This window comes from Tamandua tetradactyla, chromosome 8, assembly GCF_023851605.1.
Source record: "Tamandua tetradactyla isolate mTamTet1 chromosome 8, mTamTet1.pri, whole genome shotgun sequence".
In the NCBI taxonomy this organism is placed as follows: Eukaryota; Metazoa; Chordata; class Mammalia; order Pilosa; family Myrmecophagidae; genus Tamandua; species Tamandua tetradactyla.
The window spans coordinates 34570356-34586767 of record NC_135334.1 but is presented as its reverse complement, the minus strand read 5'-3'; the positions used below and the strand labels follow the sequence as shown (position 1 = coordinate 34586767).

General features: G+C 34.3%; 1 protein-coding gene across 2 annotated transcripts in view; it reads right to left on the bottom strand.

Annotated features, from left to right (window-relative positions):
• The window catches only part of CWF19L2 (CWF19 like cell cycle control factor 2), a 151774-nt gene that overhangs the window by 78703 nt on the left and 56659 nt on the right, over positions 1-16412 (bottom strand). For both annotated transcript variants that reach the window (XM_077113082.1, XM_077113083.1), the window contains exon 8: positions 15520-16175. In XM_077113082.1, the coding sequence (XP_076969197.1) occupies positions 15520-16175 (656 nt within the window). The remainder of the gene's footprint in view (positions 1-15519; positions 16176-16412) is intronic.

Here is a 16412-nt window from a genome sequence, read left to right as displayed (position 1 = left end):
TAAGTTCTGAAATGCAGAGGGGCTAGCCTCTCCAGAATATCAACAAGTTCCATCTCCCTATCCCATATTATTAACATCCCCTTCCAACATAAAAAAGCTAGAATGGACACAACCCAAATACCTCTAAAGAGTGGGAGAAAGATCAAAGGAGATTGTAGAGTTATTCAGAGAAGGTAGGGTTTAACAAATGAGTATGATTGTTGAATCATTATATTGATATTTCTTTTAGTCTCCTGTATCTTAGAGCAGCTAGAAGTAAAAACCTAAAATTATGGAATTGTAACCCATATCAAATTCTGAAATCTGTTCTACAACTAATTGTTGTGATATGCTTTGAAATGTTTTTTATATATATTTTCACAAAAAAAGAAAAAAGTTGATTGTGATGATAAAAAAAAGAGAGAAAAAAAGTTGATTGTGATGATATATTCTGGAGCTGCTAGAAGGAAAAATCTGAGAGGATCATATGGAAGCCCATGACATACTCTGGGATCTATCCCATAACTACTTCTGAAGAGTGCTTTGAAAACTATTGCTTTTTTCTTTCTTTGCTTTGTATATATGTTATAATATACAATTTAAAAAGTTAAAAAAAAAGCACTCAATCCAAATAAAATTTTTTGTTAAGTAGAAAAAAGAGAACAAAGAGCACAAGATAAAAAGCAAAGATCAAATTACAGATTTGAATCTAATCATATCAATAATCACATTATATATAAATGAGCTAAACTTAGGAATTAAAAAGCAGAAATTGTCAAATTGGATAAAAAAAAAGCAAACCTCAACTACGTGAAATGCATTTTAAATATAAAGACACAATAGGTTAAACACAAAAGATGTAAAAAAAAATATACCACATTAATTCTAGTCAAAAGAAACCTGAGGTAGCTACACTAACAGTTAAATAATGAGCTTACTAAGTAAAAAATATACATATAATACCAGAGATAAAGAAGATCATTTCATATTAAAAAAAGAGGTCAATCCATCCAGAGATGATAAGAATCCTAAACGTTATACATCTAATAAAAAAGCTTCAAAATACATAAAACAAAAAAATGACAGAACTGCAATTCAATGCATGAAACCAAAAAACTCTCTCAGTACTCACAGTGCAAGTAAACAGGAAATAAACAAGGATATGGAAAACATGAACACCATCAATCAAATTAACTTATTGACGTTCATAGAACATCTACCCAAAAACAGAATATACAATATTTTCAAGTACATATAAAACATCTGCCAAAACAAACCATATCCTGGACCACAAAATAAGTCTCAATAAATTTAAAAGGAATCAAATAATAGAAAGTTTGTTTTCTGATACCAGTGAAGTTAAACTAGAAATCAGTAACAATAAGAACTCTGGAAAATCTGCAGTATTTGGAAACTAACTAGCATATATGTAAATAACCTATGGGTCAAAAATAAATCAAAGGAAATTAGAAATTATTTTGAACTGAATGAAAATATAAACCCAAATCAGAATTTGTGGGATGCTGTTAAAGAATTACTTAAGGGGAAATTTATAGCATAAAATAACAAGAAAATAAGAAAGATTGTGAATCAGTAAGCTCACCCGCTTAAGAATAAGTAGTAAATTAAGAATTAAGAATAAGTAGAATAAGAGTAAATTAAACCCTAAGTTAGCAGAATACAAGAAATAATTAAAATCATAATGGAAATTAATGAAATCGAAAACAATAAAAAAGCCAGTGAAACCAAAAGCTGGTTCTTTTGAGACAACCAATAAAACTGATAAACCTCTTGCTCGACCTATCAAGAAGGTACAAATTATTAATAAAGGAATATGAGAGGTAACATCACTACATACTCCAAGCATTTTACAAAAAGATTCCAGATGGCAAATAGGCCCATGAAAAGATGTTCAACATCATCACTCATAAGGGAAATGTAAAGCAAAACCATAACAAGATACTACTATACACCAGGAGAATATCCAAAATTAAAAGAACACCACATCAAGTTCTGGCAAGGATGTGGAAGAACTAGAAAATAAATAATGCTATTGGTAATGTAATATGGTACAACCACTTTGGAAAAGTTTAACAGTTTCTTAAAATTTAATCATACAGTTACCACATGATTCTAGTTATTTCTCCACTAAGTTTTTACCCTAAAGACAAAAAAGCACACATCCATACAAAATTTTGTACATGAGTTCAGAAAAGCTTTTTTATAGCCAAAACAGGAAACAATTCAAATTTCCACCAAGAGGTGAATGGATACACAAATTATGGTATATCCATCAGTGGAATATTACTTATCAGTAAAAAGGAAGAAGCTATTGATTAATGCAGCAACATGAATTTCAAAATAATTATTCTCAAAGAAGTTAAATAAAAATGAAGAGTATATAATATATGATTCCACTTATATAAAACTCTAGAAAATGCAAACTAGACTAGAATGAAAGAAAGCAGACAGGTGGTTGCCTGGGTAGGGGAATGGAGGATAGGTGAGGCAAGAGAAAAGGATTATGAAGGGGCACCAGGAAACTTTGGGGAACGATGGTTTGATGGGTATACACACATTTCACATTATATAAATATATGCAGTTTATTACATAATAATTATACTCAATAAAGCTGGTTTAAAAACACTCAAAGGGGATAAGAAAAAAACTTAAAAGTAGAACTATCTAATCTCTACCATATCAAATATAAAAGACTTATCTGTAACATTACAAGTTTTCCCAAATTCCTAGATTTTATCATACATTATTGAAATCAACTTAATCAAGTTTGCAACATACATTCTGAGCTAGTAATATGCAGCATATAGACAGAATTTAAATCAAAACTTTACTCCTCTATATATGGAAATTTTTTGTAAATACTAAATTTCTTTTGGGCAAAGGAAATAGAAACCTTTGAGCTGAAAAACAAAACAAAACATGATATTAATTGCTACAGAAATCTCATATTAGTGAAAGAAAGGCAATATTCTGATGCTTAGACTAAGAAACCTAAAATAAGTTAGGTAAAGCACAATTAGAAAGTAACATAGTTTTGTTCACCACATGTTCTTTCAGTTTACATTTTTAAAAGCAATTAAAATGAACAGTAGGGGCACTGCATCTGTGTAAGCAGGGGAACCTTTTTACTTTTCATATAACTTTGTGGAGTGAGTAACTATCATTAGTTGCACTTTTCTATAAGGAAAATATTTTTCATTAATTTTTTATTGTACTTCAAATATTATTTACTTGAATTTTCATACCAATCATATTTCTATAAAGATTGACTTACTAATCAAACACCAGTTTTCTCAATTTGAATTTTCCCCACACAATCAATTTTCTAAAAGTCTAGGCTTTGAAGATTTACTGTCCTTTATGTCCATTATATGGAAATTCTAACTATTAGTCAAATTCTTACATGTACGTATAATGTAAAATAAATTGAAATTACAGTTCATGCCCTTTCTAAAGAGAATCAGTGCAATTATTTTCCCCTGAAGTTTGTGCTGGTCCCTGGGTCTGACTCTCAAACTCTCATTTCCTAAGTGAGAAACCCCTGGCTGTTTCTTTCTTTCTTTCTTTCTTTTTCTCAGTTTGCTCTGCTTTATTTTTATCCTTTATTATGATTTCACAGTCCACTGTGAAAGATTCAAGTTAAAGCTGTTTCAAAAACTAAACAGAAACTAAAATAAAAGGTCTATACTGTATATTAAATCTTGCAATTTGAAAGACTTAAAAACCTTAAGAAAAGTCTCCACATTCAGGTTTGCCAAAACAAGTAGAAAAGGACATATTAAGTAAGACCATGCCAGAGATTGGGTGTTAGCCATTAAGTGTTAAAGGTTAAGAGCATAACCAGAACATGTAAGCCCTGGCTGCTTTTCCTTCTACTTTTTCTGTTCTTCTTTACTTTCCTGTACTTAATATCCAATCAGGTTTCTCCCCCCAACAAATGATGTCTAGTTCATCCACTTGTCATCTTAACACCACCCAACTAAGGAAATAAGAATCCAAAGAAAGGTAAAATGACTAAGGAAATGAGTTTCCCAATATTTCTCCATCTTTTCTGTTATTCCATTAGGCATTTACTATAATCCAGATGCAGGATAAGGCTGCACAGGATTTCCTGCTGAGTTTAATCATTCAGAAAGTAAGCAATTTTGCAAGCAATCTTAAGTTTAATAAGATAAACTTTTGATAGATAAAATCTACTTGTCAATACATTTCCTTCTTTTGAGGAAAATGTTTCCAGGGATGTTATCACAAACTACCATATCAAATGTCAAAATGTAAATAGATACATGCTTATAACAGATATGAGTAAAAATAAAAGTATCAATACCTAAAAACAGAGTATAATGAAATTTTCAGTTCCTGAAGCAAACTCTTTATGAAGCACTAAAAGCTATTTATTTCAATAAGTACCTCCTTGCAGCTCCCACACAAGAATTCAAGGGGCCACGAATGAGAAGCTTTTTCACTAGGCCATAGAAGGCAACTCAAACTCCTCCTGTCCATCTCCATGTTCACTCCTTTTAGTTCAGGTCTTCTTGTCTGTCAGCTAAATTAAAGGAACAGCCATCTAATTGGTAATCTTGTCTCAAGTCTACTGCATTTCACACTGCTTCTGGAATCTTTTTAAAATGCAAATCTGATATTTCTTTCTCATTACTCATAAAGTATTGTTCAACTCATGATTTCTGAAGCTGCTTATAAGGCGTACAAGACAATGCTTACAAAACATACCTGCTCATCTTCCTCCAACTCAACCATATTCTGTAAATTATTGAGAGGCTAGTGTAAGCTAACTAAGCACTCTATGAGGACTTAGAGATACAAAGACTAGAAAATATATACCATGCCCTGAGGGAGCTTCCGCATTCAACACTCCAAAATAGTGATGGCAAATGCTAACTATACCATGCTGGCTTACCTCTCCAAGTTGGTTGTTGTTCCCCACTTACTGAGTAATGGGTTCACATTTCAAAACTTCACCCAAGTATACCTATGCAACTTTCTCAGACCCTACTACCCCTACCCTTGCCCCAGAAGAATTAATCATCCCTTCCTTTGTGTTACTACTGTGACTTTAAGTACCCATATCATGGCATTTATGTGCCAGATTTGTTCACATGTCTACAGGACTACCTCTTCTTGAAGGCAGAACTGTGCCAATTATTTTCTTTTTTTTTGGGGGGGGGGGGCATGAAAGTCTCCGGGAATTGAACCCACATCTCTGGCATGGCAGGTGAGAATTCTGCCACTGAGCCACCATTGCACTACCTTGTGCCAATCATTTTTATATCGCCAAACATAAAACAGAACCATCTAGTAAATTTGTGAACAGCAGAATGAATTAGTCAAAATTCACCTTTGATGCAAAAAGTACCCCTTGTTACATAATTCCTTGTCACACCAATCTAGAAACTTAATCTTTTTTCAAACATGAGTGATTAAAAGAAACAAATGTTCGGTTTTTCAACCTTTTAGTATCCAAAAATCACCAAAGGGAACTGTGATGTGCACATGAACAAACAATTTTAGGGTAATTTGGTTCCAAAAGTTCAACATTTGTTGGTAATACTAAAATAATGTTTTTAATCTAGTAGTAGTAATGGTCATAAGAATGAGAGGCTATTTAAATTTTGTAGCTGTGTGTGACCCAAATTGTTGCATCACTTTTTTTTCTCTGAAGTTTTCAAACTCATTGTGATCTATATGCAGACCAAAAAGGACCATAACAGTCTATGGATCATATTTTGGAAAACAGTGACCTAATTACCCTGGATCCCACATTGATCTGCACTAACCGCAGGGATCTTGTTCAATTACCCTTTCTGTCATTTCTTTATATTTTTAACTTCTAAAATGGATAGAAGGATCCACACCAAAAAAAGAAAAAAAAGGGGATTGGAGGGTGAGAGCACTTCATTGAATCAATATGTCCCACATGTACATTCTATCTCTGCCACCTCATAATCCATAATCATAATTTAGTTCACTCAAATCTGACTTCTATATCCTCATTTACAATGTAAATATTCTTGATTAAGTTGCTACAGTCCTCTAACTTTGCCATTTCATTTTATTTTATTCTTCACTTTTTTGAGAACCTTTCCTCCACCCCGCAGACCTCTGGATGAAAACTTAAAGATGCAATCAAGGGAAAACAATGAAAGTAAACTGACATCTATCCAAAACCCACAAGTTTCAAGGAAATAACTGGAATCTCAAGAGTCTCTTAAAAGAGGTAACTTTCATTATCATGAAATTCTGAACCCACACAAATCAAAGGGGAAGAGGAAGTGGCATTTTCTCAAAGGAATTGAACTGTTTATTAGTGGATGGAAAGATACAGGGATAAATGGCATGATATACTACAATTACGAACATCTTTCATACTAGTTTTTTCAGTATTAACTGCTACTTTGACACACTTAACAATTACGGTGACAAATACATGAGGGCTGTTGGGCACACAATGACTGAAGAATGTACTGTTTATTTCATTAACATAGAAGCAAAGACACTACTCTACAGTAAAAAGCAGCGAACAGATGCTTCCTTATTTTCCCTAAGATTTTAGAATAACTACCAGATACTTTGAAAAGAAACATTACCATGACATCTGCAATTATCATACAAAAAGAAAAAAGTGAAAGCACTTCTCATTTTCCAGGATTACTGCTATACCTCAAAAGTCTTCTTTATAAGTAATTTCTAAAAAGCAAGTCCTATTTCCCCAGTAGAATATACTCTCTTTAAAATACACATATGCGCACATGCATACACACAATGCACACACACGAAATTGGCTGAAAACTTTTAAAGAAGGAATTAAAAGGGCTCTAGCCAAATGACATTTTGGAAACCTTGAGTGAGTGAATTGCAATTATTCTTCGCCTGCAGGGAGTGTTCTCAGATCTTATTCTTTTCTTACCAATTGTTCTCAAATTTTCTCCCCTACCTAAGGATCTGATGACTATACTCAAAGCCCATAGAATCTAGCATCCTTATCTTGTCCATCTAGACTATAATAGTAAACTCTGCCAATGATGACATTCAAATATTTAAAAATTATATTAAATAGGTTAATTCCTGATATGAAGTTAATAAAATCTACATTAAGAACATCATATTAATTTTTGTTCATGTCACATTACACTCAAAGGTTTCAAACTCCTGAAAGTACTTGGCTAATATATCTTCCAACAAAAAGAAAATAAAAATATATGCAAACACAATTTATTTCCAAGAATGATATGCTTAGAGTGCTTAGTAACACGGCCTACAATTGGAGAGTTTTTCCCTGCTGTTTAAGATAAACAACAGGGCTTGATAAATTTTATCATATTAAAGTGAGAATGAAAGATTGGATAAAAAAGAAAAGAAGAAAGGGATTTACAATGAAAAAGCAATGACAAAGACAATCTTTAACATGTAAAGAGCTTTCATAAATAAAGAACTCAAAAAGTAGGCAAATCTCTCTCCCAGCCAACACAACAAGCAAACTCACGGCCCTCCCCATCTCTACGTGGGACATCACTCCCAGGGGTGTGGACCTTCCTGGCATTGTGGAACTGAAATCCTAGATTGAGCTGGGACTCAACATCAAGGGATTGAGAAAACCTCCTGGACCAAAAACGGGAAGAGTGAAACGAGACAAAATAAAGTGTCAATGGCTGAGAGATTCCAAACAGAGTCGAGAGGTTATCCTGGAGGTTATTCCTATGCATTAAATAGATATCACCTTGTTAGTTAAGATGTAATGGAGAGGCTGGAGGGAATTGCCTGAAAATGTAGAGCTGTGTTCCAGTAGTCATGTTTCTTGAAGATGAATGTATAATGATACAGCTTTCGCAATGTGACTATGTGATTGTGAAAACCTTGTGTCTGATGCTCCTTTTATCTACCTTATGGACAGACAAGTAAAACATATGGAATAAAAATAAATAATAGGGGGAACAAATGCTAAAATAAATTTAGTTTGAAATGCTAGTGATCAATGAAAGTGAGGGGTAAGGGGTATGGTAGGTATAATCTTTTTTTTTCTTTCCTGTGTTCGTTCTATTTCTTTTTCTATTGTCTTTTTATTTCTTTTTCTGAATTAATGCAAATGTTCTAAGAAATGATGAATATGCAACTAAGTGATGATATTGTGAATTACTGATTATATATGTTGATGTTTTATTTGGTTTGTTAATTTTTTAATTAATAAATAAATTAAAAAAAACAAAAACAAAAAGAATAAGGAATAGGGGGAACAAACGTTAAAATAAATTTAGTTTGAAATGCTACTGATAAATGAAAGTAAGGGGTAAGGGGTATGGTATGTATAATCTTTTTTTTCTGTTATTGTTTTATTTCTTTTTCTGTTGCCTTTTTATTTCTTTTTCTGAATTGATGCAAATGTTCTAAGAAATGATGAATATGCAACTATGTGATGATAATGAGAATTACTGAATACATATGTAGAATGGAATTACATGTTAATGTTTTTGCTTGTTCTTAATTTTTTAAATTAATAAATTAAAAAAAAAAGTAGGCAAAGCATATGACTAGTTAACAAAAAAAGAAACAAAATAGACATTTATAAACCCAGAACAAGCATGAAAGGAATCCAGAAGTCTTCTTAGACAGAGAGGAGGCAGGATAGACAAAAAAAAAAAAAAAAAGGTGGAGGCTTTTGGAATTAGCTAGTTCTGAAATCAGGAAAAGGGCTATGCTCCAAGAAAAGTCACATAGAACAGGACAGCAATTCCAACTCTTGACTGGTGAACTCCGGGAGCTGGAGACCTGCTCTGAAAAGGATTTTTCTTCCCTCCTTTCCTTTCTTTTTTTTTTAATTTTTTAACAATCCAATAAAGAAAGTGACAGGTATTTCAATCCTCAGCACTGCCCCAGGCAAGGGCAAAGTTAAGGTATGTCTGAGAGACAAAGTAATTAGTTAGATGAAGGAGATAATTCCCTAAAGGGCATAACTTCAAGAAAAGAGTGAGAGAATAACAGGGCCTAGTCAAAGTGGTAGCTCTCATTCAGAGAAATCAGACCCCAGAGAACGGAAAACAGAAACAGCATAAGCTTGTCTTCAGTCTTAGCCTCTATCTCAACCAGGCCTCTGGAAGGGACAGGGTCTCCTGAAAATTAAAGGCACCACATTTTATGCCAGAAGGGAGAAGCAGGCTGACAAGCGCCACCTGCTGGGCAGAAGAGGAAAAGCAAAGACTCTAGAGGCTTCACAGGAAAGCCAGAAACCTGCTAGGTTTCATCCTCAAGGAAACGCAATACTGATTACACACCTTTCCTGAGATCTGGGCCTGTCTTCTCTGGAAAAATGTGAATGGGGTCGATCATATTTGGAGAGAACATCCTCAAAAAAAATTTTTCCATAAAGGCAGGGCAAGAACCAGAAAAACAAAAGCTGAAAATTTCTAATCAGCTGAACAGAAGCTATGCTAGAGGTCTAGAAGAAGTTGAACTGAATATCAAAGAACAGATAAAAAACAAAGCCAACCAACAAGAAAACTCAAGGTAAAAGAAAAAAACAACCTCTAGAATAAACTAATAAGGAATTCAGATGCCTATATACCAGCTAAAAATCAAGAGTGATACTAGGAAGGATGAAGATATGACCCAGTCAAAGGAACCAACTAATACTCCAAACAAGATACAGGAGTTGAAACAACTAATTAAAGATATTCAAACAAATCTCCTAAATCAAGTCAATAAGTTGAAGAAAGTATGGCAAAAGAGATGAAGGATATAAAGAAGACACTGGGCAACCATAAAGAAGAACTCTAAGGCATAAACAAGCAAATAGCAGAACTTATGAGACTGAAAGGCACAACAGAAGAGATGAAAAACATAACTGAGACCTAACAACAGCAAATTTGAAGAGGCAGGAAAAAGGATTAGGGAACTAGAGGACAGGATATCTGATATCCTACATACAAAGAACAGAAAGGGAAAAGAATGGAAAAAATATGAACAAAATTGAAGGAACTGAACATCACAAAGTATATGAATATACATGTTATGGGTGTTCCAGGAGGAAAAGAGAAGGGAAATGGGACAGAGAGAATAATGGAGGAAATAGTCACTGAAAACTTCCCAACTCTTATGAAAGACATAAAATTACAGATCCAAGAAGCGCAGCATACCCCAAACAGAACAGATCTGAATAGGCCTACCAGGACACTTATTAATCAGATTTTCAAATGTCAAAGACAAAGAGAATTCTGAAAGCAGCAAGAAAAATGTGATCCATCACATACATGGAAAGTTCAATAAAACCATGTGGGGATTTGTCAGCAGAAACCATGGTAGTGAGAAGGCAGTGGTATGACATATTTAAGATACTGAAAGAGAAAACTGCCAACCAAGAATTTTATATCTGGCAAAACTGTCCTTCAAAACTGAGGAGGGTTTAAAATATTTCCAGAAAAACAGATACTAAGAGTTTGTGAACTAAGAGAGGTTGTGAACAAACCTGCTCTAAATAGAATTACTAATGGAAGAAATAAAGGCAGATAGGAAAGATAAGAGAGAGGTCTGGAGAAGAGTGTAGAAATGAAGATTATTAGTAAGGGTGAAAATAGAGGGAAAAAATAAGATATGACATATAAAATCCAAAAGATAAAGTGGTAGAAGAAAGTACCACCTTTACAGTAATAAAATTAAGTGTTAATGGTCTAAATTCCCCAATCAAAAGACACAAACTGGCAAAAATGGATTTAAAAACAGGACTCATCTAGATGTTCACTTTAGACTCAAGGACAAAAGAAGTCTGAAAGTGAAAGAGGAAGGCTAGAAGCATGTATGATACCAGAAGGAAAAAGAGAATAAAAAATGGGACTGTATAACTTAGCAAAACATAGAAAGGACAATGATGTTGATTAAATGTACCAATATAAGAAAGTTTTTACATGAAGGAGAATAAATGAATGTCAACACTGAAGGGTCTTAAAAATGGGATGATATACGGGAAAAATCCAATCCAATAGTTAACAGTAACACTGTAATATGTTTCTATTAATTGTAACAAAGATAGTACACCAAAGCTAAATGTCAAGAAGAGGGGACATAAGGGGGATATGAGATTTTTACTGCTGTTCTTATTGTTTCTCTTTTTTTTTATTCATTTTTTCCCACTTCATTTTTTTTTTGTGTGTGGAAGAAACGGAAATTGCTCACAAGATTGTGGCAGTGAATGCATAACTATGTGATTATATCAGGAGTCACTAACTGTTTACTTAAGATAGATTAAATGGTATATAAATGAAATTGGTTAAAAATAACAGAATGATACATGTATTGGAGAAAATGTGGACAGAAAGATGCACCTATTCATTGTTGGGAGGGAAGCAGAATGGTACAGCCCCTCTGGAGGGCAGATAATAGTCCCACAGGAGGCTAAGATTAGGGTTGCCATATAATCCTGCAACCCCGTTATTAGGTATATACTTGAAAAAACCGAAAGCAGGAAAAGGGATATTTGCACACTGGTCTTTACAGTGGCAGAATTTACAATTTGCAATAGATGGAGGTGGTCTAAGGGTTCATCAACTGATGAATGAAAGGACAAACTTTGGTATATACATAAAACAGAATATTGAGCAGCTGCAAGAAGGAATGAAGTTGTGAGGCTTGCAACTAGGTGAATGAACACTATTAAGACATTATGTTGAGTGAAGTAAGCCAGAAACAAAAGGACAAATTTTGTTAGGACTCACTAATACGGACTAACCAGAATGTGCAAACTCTGAGAACTGAAGTGAAGAGCATGGGTTATAAGGGGATAGAACATGGGCACAGATTGGACAATCAATGCTTTAAGGAGTATAGAATATTCAGTTAGGCTTACTGTAAAGGTTCCTAGATTGTAAGCTCCTATAAAGTCTTATGTATTCTTGACTTTTAAGTGTTACTTCTAAATTATGAAAAGCTGAGCTCTTTGTGTATAAACTGGTTGCTTCCTGGAACTTTTGCATAAACTGCTTGCTTCCTGGAACTTTGGTCTCTGTGTGACACCTGAGAAGAAAAGTTAGAGTTCTGCAGCTCTGAAAGATGTTATTATCCCTTATGGCAAATGTTAAAAGAAGCTGAAAAAGAGGTCAGAATTTAATTAGAGATATGAATGAAGTTGATCTGTTAGGACTAAGATAAATCACAATAAAGAGTAAAGGGTGTTATTGACAGTATTTTAAAACTTCAACTTCTGTGTGAGATCAAAGGAACAAATGTTGATTTTATGCAAAATTTATATTTTCTGTAGCACACTATTTAATTTAACCTGTATAGTCAGTTCATTCAAATGACATAATTACATGGAACTCTGAATAGAGAATGAGATCTTGTTATTTTATACAGGTTGATGTTATCCCAGAGTAATGGGGACAGGAAATAAAAGTAACTGCAAAGTCCCCTTAAGGGATTGGGGACAAATGTGGAAATATTAAACTTTCCCACCTGGGGAATTCATGATATTCGCACAAGCATTAGGTATTCCCTCAATCTTGGGGCCTGCTCTTATGAAACCTATTCCTGCAAAGGAGAAGCTAAGCCTACTTATAATTATGCCTAGTAGTCACCCCCAGAGAACCTCTTTTGTTGCTCAGATGTGGCCTCTTTCTCTAAGCCAGCCCTGCAAATAAACTCACTACCCTCCCTATAACATTGGACATGATTCCCAGAAGTATAAGTCTCCCTGGTAACGTGGAACATGACTCCCAAGAATGAGTTTGGCCCTGGCCCTGGCCCTGGCCCTGGCCCTGTGGGATTGAGAAAGCCTTCTTGACCAAAAGGGGGGGAAATGAAACAAATTAGTGTTTCAGTGGCTAAGAGATCTAGAGTTGAGAGGTCATTCTGGAGGTTATTCTTATGCATTATATAGATATTCCTTTTAAGTTTCTAGTATATTAGAATAGCTAGAAGGAAATACCTGAAACTGTTCAATTGTAATCGCACAGCCTTGATTCCTGAAGATGACTGCATAGCTATAAACTATATAAGCTATATAGCTTATTCAAGTGTGAATGTGTGACTGTGAAAACCTTGTGGTTGACACTTCCTTTATCCAGTGTATGGACAGATGAGTAAGAAAATAAAGATAATACATAAATAATGGGGGGAGGAGAGGGATAAGGGGTATGGGATGTTTTTGGTGTTCTTTTTTATTTTTATTACTTTTTTTTTGGAGTAATTGTTCTAAAACTGTTTGCAGTGATGAATCCGCAACTATATACAACTCTACACACTCATGAATTTTTTTCATACATATATAGAAGATTCTTAGATTTTTTCCTTCCCTCTCCAGCCAATCATGGAATTCATACAAAGCCTTTATTAACACCGCTAATAAAGAATACTGTCTTCAGTCAAAAAAAAAAAAAAAAAAAAAAAACAGCGTTTAGTGAGTGTCTGTATTACGGTATAACTACCAGTTTCCAATTTAAATAAAACATATAAATATGAAGCAATTAGAGAACCAAATGGAATATTACCAGTGTAAAATTGCCTTGCATACTCTGTTTAGCTGCAGTCACAGAAGTTAAGACCTACAGATCACCAAACATTAAGCCAATCTTAATGATATCAGAAATAGCAAGTAAGTATTAGAAATCATTTACCACCCAAGGTACAAAAAGTGAAGCCTAGATAATTATATAGGTACGCACAGCCTTAAACATTCTATAGTCCTTGTTATGTGTGTTGGTTTGAAATTGTTATGTAGCCCAGAAAAGCCTTGTTCTAATCCTGATTCAATATATAGGATGGGACCTTTAGATTAGGTTACTTCCATGGAGATGTGGTGTGTCCAGTTGTGGATGTGGCCTTTTGATTAGATGGAGATGTGATTCTGCCCTTTCAAGGTAGGTCTTGATTAGTTTTTTGGGGTCCTTTACATGGGGGAAACTTTTTGGAGAAATCTCATATGCAGACACAGACATTTAGAAATACAGAAGCCCCAGGAGATACCAGAAGCTGAGAGAGCTGACAGGAGCTAGGCAGGAACAAGGAGCAACACAGTCACAGACATGTGGAGATGCTTGGAGTGCCAAGAGAGAGAGTAGGTACCTAGACACGGATGTTCAGAAATGCAGAACCCAACAGACAACACCATGTGCCTTCCCATGAGATGTTAAGCAAGCCACAGTTTTGCCCCAGAGAAGCTACATGAAGGTCCACAGACCTTTAGAGGAAGTTGCTGGAAGCAACGTACCAGGAAGAAAGTTCAGGAGATGCTAACACATGCCTTCCCAAGTTACAGACATCAGTCTTTCTTTGGAGTCAATGCATCTTTCTCTAGATGCCTTAACTTGGACATTTCAAAGGCCTCAAAACTGTAAACTTGTAACTTAATAAATCTCCTTTATAAAAGCTGTGCCATTTTTGGTATACTCCATTCTACCAGTATTAGGAAACTAAGACTTCATATTTATCCAGTCAACACAAATGGATCTGTCCTTCAGTCACCTGGGTCCAAAGCCTTGACCTGACTCAGAGCCCATTTGACTGGAGCTCCAAAACTCAGTCCAGATTTTGCCAACTCCTTACCAATATAAACTACTACCTACTGTGCTTTATAATCCACAGCTTCAGATGGAGTTAATAATAAAAGTGATTTACTAGACTCATGATCCCAAACCACATACTTTTATTTACTAGTGCCATTGAATCCTATTATTTCCTAAAACCTCTTCCTACAGTGTCCCACTGATTTGGTGGCAGGTGTTTTGTTATTGTTGTCTTTTTTATTAGCACATTAATGATCATTTAAGTCTGTCATTATCCTTTGGTTCTTATTTTGGATTTCCAGCTATCCTCACCAGGGCCATCCCTTTAGCTAAATCAGTGTGCCTAGGTTTGATCTCACTCAACCTAGGACTCTTCTTCTTCTGACCCAGCTGCATGTAAGTGCAACAGGTACATACAAATAAAACCAGCAAGTGCTTCCTATTTTTCTAATCATTACAAATATAATCACTACCCTATCTATATTTCACTTTTAAAACTCTAAAATGATCTTTAAAACCTTCAATTATCAAGAGTGGATTATTTATTTCTCTCTTCCCTCTGCAGTATGTTTGGCATATCTTTGTCACTTTATACTTTAACCCTGGCAGCATATTTTCTTTCAGTCTCCTAGATCACCCAGAGGCATGCAATATTTACAAATATAATTGTACTTAGCAATGGAGTCATTTCCTTAGAAGATAACACAGCACCAGCAACAAAATCTATCAAATTAATGCACTCAGCTTTTGAAGTTGCAAAAAAAGCAGCACATTTTGAACAAATATAACTATTGATTTTTTTCAAGTTCTTATGGTTAAATAAAACTAAAATAAAATACAATCCATAAACAAAACTACTGATTGTTAAATCTGTATATCTTATCTCTTTCATCAATTTTAAAAAAGATGAAACTCCTGTTTCATTAAAAACTAATGTTCTCAAAATACAGCTGAGTTCTTTGCATTCTCTGGAATTTAATATTCAATTATCAGTTTAAAATATAAATGGCAAGATACCCAGAAAATGAGGACTTTGTATCCTGCAGATGTTCTTTCTTCAGAGAATCATCTCTTAAGCTTTCATCCTGTGACTTTCCTCTCACGTGTTCTGGAATGTTTCGGCAGTCCTTACCGCTACTGGTTTCTAATGGCTTTTGATTTGAATGTCTCTTGTCTCCCTCTCTCCTGTCAGATTGACTCCATGATGATAAACTGCCTTTACTGTTCTTACTGGGTTTTTGAAAACCACAACTCAAAGAACCCTGAGATACTGATGCTGAAGATGAACTTGGTTCAAAATCTCTGCCCTTGCTGAGAAATGACATTTCTTCATCATCAGAGGGTCTTAAGAATTGAGATCTCAAATTTCTAAGGGAAGAAAACTCTTGGTTTTGTCTTAGATTGGATTCACTTCTTGTTTCTAAAGACCCTGATCTATTTCCTTTTTCATCACCAATAAACTTATCTTTATTGATATCGTTTGTAATATCTGTTGCACTATATCTATCCTTTGAACATTTATTATAACTTAGAAAATCTGATTTTCTATTATCTTGACTATTCTGTGCTTTATCTGAATATGTTGATTTTCTCCATCGTTCTTGTCTATAATCTTCTTTTTTGGATGCCGTTTTTTCAGCTTCTTCTAATTTCGATTGAAATATTTCCATTGACTACAAAGGAGAAAAATTGAACAAAACATCTAAAATTAAAAAAGGGTCCAGTGACTTGTCCCTCCCCTGCCCCATATACCATATTGCCATGATCCATTGTCATGTGACACATGGAAGAAAAAACTCACACACACAAAAAAACATAATTATCCTACCATAATACTGATACTTAAAAAAAAAAAAGGGTAAACAAAAAATTACCAAATAATGAAAAAGATCTAGGAGCTCAAAAGGAGA